Source organism: Galeopterus variegatus, unplaced genomic scaffold (assembly GCF_000696425.1).
Source record: "Galeopterus variegatus unplaced genomic scaffold, G_variegatus-3.0.2 Scaffold840, whole genome shotgun sequence".
NCBI lineage: Eukaryota > Metazoa > Chordata > Mammalia > Dermoptera > Cynocephalidae > Galeopterus > Galeopterus variegatus.
Window position 1 is genome coordinate 173,456 of NW_007726951.1, and position 8,272 is coordinate 181,727.

The window sequence follows — 8,272 nt, forward strand, 5'->3', positions numbered from 1 at the left end:
AGGGTTTCCCCCCCCTTCCCAGCCCAAAAAAAAAAAAAAAAATATATATATATATATATATTATATATATATAAAATATATATTTTTTATATATATAAAATATATATATATTTTATATATATATATATAAGACAAAGTCCAACAGAACAGTGGCCTAATCCAGCAGTGCAATGATGCAAAATCCCAGGATGAAGCAGGTTTTTTTAAAAAGGTGAATTCCATGCATTCCATAGTATATTTAAGAGAAAACAGAAAATCATGGTGAAGCATACTCTAAGAAGAAAAAACAGCACTTAGAAACCTTAGGGGAAAAGAGTGCTAAACAATAAAGTTACAGTCCAAATACAAAGCACACTAAAACATGAAATAATTCGGAACCCGTGGAGGGAGGATAAGAAAAGACAATTTGATTTTGATGCTTGGAACATTTTCAATTAACAGGCAAAAAACAACAACAAAAAAACAGAACAAAAAAATTCCAGTGACATACATTACATCTCCTTTTCTTGGCATTTGATTACCTTACTTGGTTCTTTGTAAAACAGTATTCACATTATCTTAATAAAACAGTATTCACATTATCTTAAAAATGTAAATGCTGTTTATTGGGCTTTTTTTAGACATGACATAATAAATAGACTGGAAGACAATTTATAGTTAGAAAACAGAAGGTAAGCTTTGATGATTTAAAGTTACATCAGAACTGAGAAAGTCTACAGGTAGATGTGAAAGCAAGTACAATGTCTTGAAAGTCCTGCGCTCACATAGAGTAGATGACATTAAGTGAAGAGACTCAAGAATGTCATTTAAGTTACGTACTATGTAACAGGAAGGTGTGGGGACTGTGGACTTCTATACTGATTGAATTTTTAAAAACATTTACATGTATTGCTTTAAAACTTTTTTTATTTAATTAGTGTAAATACAATCAGTGAGCACTAAAATAATAACTTTAGAATACATTTATTCTATATCTAGATAATCTCCCAATTCTCTTCACTCAGGTCACAGCCAGGCATTAGCTCCCACCTAACCCACATGATTTCAAAAACCTGGCTCCCTGGGTACCCACCGCCTTCACCCTCAACGCACATTCAAAAATTGGCAGAGTGGAATGAAAAGTCTCATAACAACACATGCAAAGATCACCTTGTTTTTTAACAAATTAGATGTTTAGACTTTTCTTATTAAAAGAAAATGCATTTCTATGTGTCTCCCTTAGAAAATTTTAAAAATACAGATGAACAAAAGGAAGAAAATAACAGTAACTCAATCTCACCACCCAGACAGTATACTCCTGACATATTTTTGCATTTCTTGCCAGTGTTTTGTTTTTTAACTTCTTAGAAAATAAAGCCAGGATTAAACTGTAGATAACATTCTGTGACCTGCTTTGTCACTGAACACATTGTAAACATTTTTTGTTGACATTTAAAAATATTTTCCTACATCACCACCTTTAGTGGCTACATAATAATCCAGTTTACCATTCTCATAATTTTCTTCAGATGTTTAGTCTGTTCCCAATTTTTTATCAACAGTGTGAAAACATACATTCAGCAACTATTTCTGCACATATTGTGACTTTTTTCATCAAATGAACTTCTAGGAACAGAGACTGCTACAACTATAAGGCTGTGATATACATTACAAGGTTGTCACATTGAAGAATCCAGATGTTCAGTGCACTGGTTGAGAAATAATAATTTGGGCCGACCCTGTGGCTCACTCGGGAGAGTGCGGCGCTGGGAGCGCTGAGGCCACGGGTTCGGATCCTATATAGGGATGGCCAGTGTGCTCACTGGCTGAGCGCGGTGCAGGCGACACCACACCAAGTGTTGCGATCCCCTTACCGGTCACACACACAAAAAAAGGAAATAATAATTTAATTCCTTATGGTCATCCCAAGCTAAGTTTCAGAAAAAAACAGAAATTGAATTTGTTGTATATGGCAGGAAAGAGACCTTTGTTCTAAGGCAAAAAGTTACTTTATCTATAGAATACAATTACGTAAGTTAATATCGTATTGACAAAGTTTTACTATAAATCATTTAAAGTGAATTTGAGCAATATCTTATTTTTAAAGATTCAAGAAAAGGATATAAATAAAATAGCCTCTTCTCAATCATCTATCCTAAGTTTGATTTCCTAATATCAAGAGATCATCATTCAAATCCTATTAAAATATTTAAGCCTATTTTCTTGTCTGCTATTTTTACCTGAAAGCCAAGAGATTTTGTTCAAATAGTTAAATCACCATCAATCCTCTCTGCATAAATACCTTTATAAAGCCTGTAGTACTTCTGATGTCCTCATCCCCCCTTCAGCGGTGAAAGTCCCACAGACCTGGCTGGAAACCAGGCTCTACTAATGATAGGGTATATGATCATGCTCAAGAGTCTTAAACATTTCCACATTTATAAAATGGGGTGTTGGTAAAAATCTCAGCATGGTATACAGCTAATTATTACATATGTTGGTCTTCATTTTTACAAGGCAGAAGGGGGTGAAGCTAGGACAGGGCTTAGTAGTAAGTCACCTCATCTTTTCCCTAGGTTCTTAGTTTTATAGGACCATCTCATGTTTCAGACAGGTTTCCTGGAAAGCACTCTGACTTCAAAACTATCCATTATTCCCCCCTCCAACTGCTCTGCAAAAACATCTTAGAGTGTAAAATAATAATATTAATAAATAAATACACTTAAAAAAAAAACTACCCGTTATTTTATATTTAGGGATGAATTATGGGTCTATGGCTAGAAAAAAATTGAATAAATTATTGGATGAAAAATACACACAGAAAAACCTATCTGACTTGCAAGAAAAAAAAAAAGCTTTTAGTAAAATGCTTCATGGACAGTGAGAACATGAAATGAAACAAGCCCACTTTTATGGGATTCTTTATGTGAAAACTTCAATATTATTTCTATCATAGCTTATTATAGAAAGAATAATATTGCTTTGTTTATGGCCTCCAACCAGTTCAATGAATCATATAATTAAGACATAAAATGAACTATTTCTTAGTAGCAATAGGACTTAATATTTGCATATCAAAATCCTTTCTGGAATCTGATAAAGAATAAATTCCAAATAAAGACAATTATTTTTTAAACATAAAAATTCATCAAATAAACTTTCTATTATACACTTTATCATTGTTTACAGATAAAAATTACAATATAATTCAGTAAAATTATAGATTTGCTCTGCAGTAGGAGACCTAAAACGTGCCTTTTATTTAACAGTCTGATTGCTTACTTGATCGACTGCCAGTCCATTGTAACTGTAAGAGAAGAGCTGCGGAGAGCAGTAAATGACCTCCCTCGACATGCTGGCACAGGACACTGCAACAAGAGTAATTCCCATTCAGATTTTGATAAACTATGATCACATCTCAGGAAGAGTTAAGTTAAAATACTTCGTTAATATTGTTTTAGAAGTTGGTCTAAGGATGTTATTAAAGCACAATCTGCTAAAGAGCTGTAATGGCTTTCTATTTCCTCCTGCAGTGATGCGATATCATGAGCTTTCAAGGCACTTTTCTAGTTGGTCCTCTCACATACTGCTCTATTATTACCACTGTGGGTATATAAGCCTCCTTGTTCACCTCTCTCACCAAGAGCTTCTTGCTTCCTCTGTGCCAATGCAGTCTTCCACTACTTGAATGGCCCCTCTCATTCAGTCCCATAAACCCATCCTCAATCTTCTCCTTTTTTAAAAGCCTTTCCTAGGTCTTCTTTAATTCCCCAGCTCTCTCATCAAGTCTCTTTTTGTGTCAGAAGTGATGCCATATGACTTTTGAGGCTAGCTCATAAAAGGCAAAGCCATTTTCTGCCTATCAGCTGGACCTCCTTGCTTTGAAGCTGCCAGCAGCCATACGAGCAGACTGAGTGCCCTGAGCTGCCATACTGTGTGAGAGAAGCCAAAACCAGCCCACACATAGAGACTGCATGGAGAAGACAGAGATGCCAGGCCAGCCCCAAGCCACCCTGCTGTACCAGCCACCATCTGACTAAAACACCATGAGAGACCGAAAGCCAGAACCACTCAGATGAGTAGTTCTTCCAAACTCTTGATCCACAGAAATCATAAGAAATAATAAAATGATTGTTATTTTGAGCCACTAAGTTTTAGGTTGATCTGTTGTGCAGCAACAGTAACTGGAACAGAGATCACCTGGAACAGCCATTTTTATGGTCATCTCAACTCACTGAGGTTCAGACACATGCAGGACTGCTTCACACTATCACTCACCTAATGAGTCAGCATTACTACCCACTTTATTAGAGGGCATAGAAATACTTTGAACAAATAATGTTTACAGAAAATATTTGGCTTAACACAAGATTTAAATTCTGGCCTCTGAGCTAAAGGCTGTACCTTAAACCTTAAGCCAAGACAAATAATAGATGACACCCATGTTGACCACTGATTACTCAGAACCAACAAATGACTCTAAAACACCGTGTTCTTCCTGTAAGAGAGAGTAGCCCTAGGAATTTCAAACATAAACATTATGTATTTCTAATTTTAAATTCTTCAATGAATTCTCTACTTCACTAAGAATTCAACTGTTTACGTGACTAACAATTTAATAAATGTTAAATTTATCAAAGTCCAAAGATGGTAAAGGCAACTCTGGAACAGAATACAGACAGGGCAAGAATCCCTGCCTTATCAAAAGTTTTAATAAGATCAACAGAAATAAGATAATATAGAGCTGGTACAGGGCCAATGAAATGAAACAGACTCACATGACTATAGGAGCACAGTGTACTACAGAGGAAGCACTACACATCAGTGGCAATAAAGGGCCTAACTGATAAATAGTGACAGGACAAATGGCTTTTCTCTTAAAAATCAGATCCCTAGTTCCATGCCATTCATAAAATTAAATTCCAGTTGGACAAAAGATCTACATACAAAAAACAAAACTTAGGAGGGTTGAGGGAAGGACAGGGTGGGGTGGTGGAAAAAAATCCAAAAAACAAAAAACAGAAAGGTATTAGAAAAAAATGTAGAAAATGTGTTTATAATGCTTGAATGAGGAAGGCCTTCTTAAGCAGGGCATAAAATGTAAAAGTTGAGAAGGAAAAGACTGATCAATTTGACCATGTCATAATGTAAATCTGTACAACAGAAAGCACCACAAAGTTAAAAAATAAACCAAAGACTGGGAGAAGTTATTTGTAATGTATACAGGCAACAATGATTATCACCTAGAATATATAAAGAACTTCTACCAATAAACAGGAAAATGAACAGAAGATATAAATAGAAAATTCAATGAAGAAGGAAACTGAATGGCCAATAAAGGTATAAAAAGATGCACCAACCATAACAGAAATCATCAAAATTCAGATTATAAATGAAACACCATTTTACACCCATCGGACTGGCAAAAATTAATAAGTCTAACAATACCAAGTATTAATGAAAATATGGGGAAGTGGTTACTGCTTAACACTAACAATAGGGGTATAAGTAAAGACCAATACTCTGGAAAGCAACTTGCCAACATCTAATAAAATGAAAAATAAGTATAGGCTATAACTTAGAAATTTCTCTGCTAAGGAGACATGCACAAGAATGTTCTCTGTAGCATCATTTCTAGTTGTAAAAAACTGGAAACAACACAAATGTCTACCACCAGGAAAATGGATAAATAGTGGCTATTCATTTAACAGAATATTTCACAAAAGTAAAAATGGAAGAATTAGGTATGTATTTAAAATAGCTAGAACTCCAAAATAACCAAGTGAAAAAAAAAATCACAGAATGTTACATTCAGTATACTGCTTATGTAAACACAACGCAACAAAACTAACCCTACAGATATAGTCAAGAATAAAAATGTAGACTTGAAGAATACATGCCACTTCAGAATAGTGGCTGCCTCCAGGGACAGAACAAAGGGAATGGCATTGGGGAGGGGAACAAAAACTTCAACTTTAACTACATATTTTTTGTTAAAAAATTAAGCTAAAATAACAAAATATTAATATTTGGTAACTCATAATGGTGAATACAGACATGTGTTACATTAGTCTGTGCACTTTTCTATAGTTTTAAAATATATAGTTTTTTTAAATGTTAATAATAAAGAAAAAAAAAACAAAACACATCACTTCCAAACAGTAAAAAGAATAAAGGAAAGAAAATTTGATGTGTGTACCTACGAAGTCAAAATACAAAAATGTAAATAGAAAAGATGCACATTGACTTCAGAATAATGATTGTCTGGGAATGGTACTGGCAAAGGATAAAAAAGAGACACTAGGCGCTCGCCTGATAGCTCAGTTGGTTTAGAGTATGGTGCTGATAACACCAAGGTCCAGGATTCGATCTCTTTACTGGCCAGCTGCCCAAAAATGAATGAATAAATAAGTAAATAAAAAAAGAGACACTAATTGTATCGGTGATGCTTTATACCTTTAAAAATATATTTGGAGCTGAAAAATGTAAATTCTTTGTGGTGGGTAGAGGAATATTTTATTTGTTTCTGTATTTTCTATACCCTGAAGTATTTCATAATTTCAAAACTAAAAATAAAAGTAACCTCTGTGTTCAGAAATATTGGGCAATATTTTCTGTAAATTGATTTGCCTTTTTTACCAAGATAAATAAAGAAGCAGTTAAAGAACATATCACCTGGAACACTTATTCTATTTTATGGAATAAGATGTTATACAATAAAGTCAATTGAGATCGTTAACTAAAAAAAAAAGAAAAAGAACATGTCACCTTTGTGGGAAGATTATATTTTCCATCTGGTAAAGAAAAACTCTGAACTTCTCCACATGCAGCACAAAGAAAAGCCATCTTGGTGCAAAGAGGCTTTATATTACTAACACGAACCACTGTCCCTCTTAGGGCAATGTATTTTCCATAGTAATTTGCTCGAACGTTCTTGAGCTGCATCAAAGGCTCATAGTTGTAAATCCTAAAAACAAAACAGGAACATATTCATGTATAAGTTTACAATGAACAGAAAGATGAGGTTGTTCATGTTTCACAAGTTCCTTTTAGGAGCAACTAATAGAATTCTCAAACCATACCATCCCTTTATATATCAGAAATTTCACAAGAATTAAGTCATTCCCAAAAAAAAAAAAAAAAAAAAAAAAAAAAAAGAATGCCAAATTTTCCCTTTTCTTCTTATCCTATAAGCTGTTCTCTAGGTAAAAAAGAGGGAAATTTTTTTTTTAAAAAAAAAAAAGAAAACTGATGCCAAAAGAAAAATGTACAATTGAACAACTTTTGGGTTTCTAACTTCTTTTTAAAGAACTGTTTGCAAATGTTTTCTATAAATTCTGGAGAAGAAAAACAAAGCCATGATAATTAACTTATTTATCTCTTCTAATGAATTTAAAACCTGAAAATACAATAAAGACAAATTCAAGAAAGACAAGATAAATTTTTTTACTCCCGTGTGTCTTATAGAAACCTAATAATTTAGGGACGGAAAATGGCGACGGGTCTGGAGCACCCGTGTCAGGAAACAGCGCGATCCTGAGAGTTGTGTGCTGTGATACCAGAGTATTGACTGCATTTCTAAGAGCAACAAAGGACGAATAAATCTTTCAACAACGATCCTACATCGACAAATAAGCGGCAGAGGGTTCGAGGTTTTGGGGCCGACACGGAGAAGGACTCCTGGGGGTACCCAGGCCCGGCTGCGGGAACAATATTGGCAGCCCACACGGCAAAGGCCGGGAGAGCCAGCAGAGGAACTGCGCAGAGGCATCTGAATCACGCTGAAACACGCCGGAAGGCCCACCCGGCGTCCTCCGTGAGTCACCCCCAGAAAAATCCCACTTGCGGGGCGAAGCCTGACTATTCCCCGCCCGCCTGGCCCCCGCCCATCACACCAGGCTGGGCGCCCACAACAAAGCTGCCTCCATTTTCTAGGGTGGAGTCGGACAAGCCCGGCATAGTGAGGGCAGGCCAGTCATCTCTGTCTGACGTGGTTCCCCGCTGGGACGTGCTATTTGCTTACCTCGACACGGAGCACCCCGGGGCTTGTAGTCCCACTCTTCCCGCGGTTCTCAGAAGGGGCCGGCAGCGTGGGAAGCCCCCGGCCAGCCTCGGGGGGGCTGGGAAGAGAAGCCCGCCCAGATCGTCTCTCCGCCACACCCTGGGCGCCAGCCCCAGATAAACTCCCTCTTCCCGAGAGGCAGATTCCATCCCTGGGGACCTCAGTTTGGAAGTACCCCTAACTGATTGCTGGTGGGGAGAGGGGAGCCCGGTGTCCCCCTCCAGTTACATT

The 8,272-nt window shown here is 36.4% G+C and overlaps 1 protein-coding gene across 1 annotated transcript in view; it reads right to left on the minus strand.

Moving 5' to 3' along the window:
* Nucleotides 1-8,272, minus strand: part of MCM8 (minichromosome maintenance complex component 8) — a 46,391-nt gene that overhangs the window by 29,117 nt on the left and 9,002 nt on the right. Inside the window, exons 7-8 of the mRNA XM_008572821.1 lie at nt 6,748-6,946; nt 3,262-3,347 (exon numbers count right to left, since the gene is read on the minus strand). Coding sequence (XP_008571043.1) covers nt 3,262-3,347; nt 6,748-6,946 — 285 coding nt within the window. The remainder of the gene's footprint in view (nt 1-3,261; nt 3,348-6,747; nt 6,947-8,272) is intronic.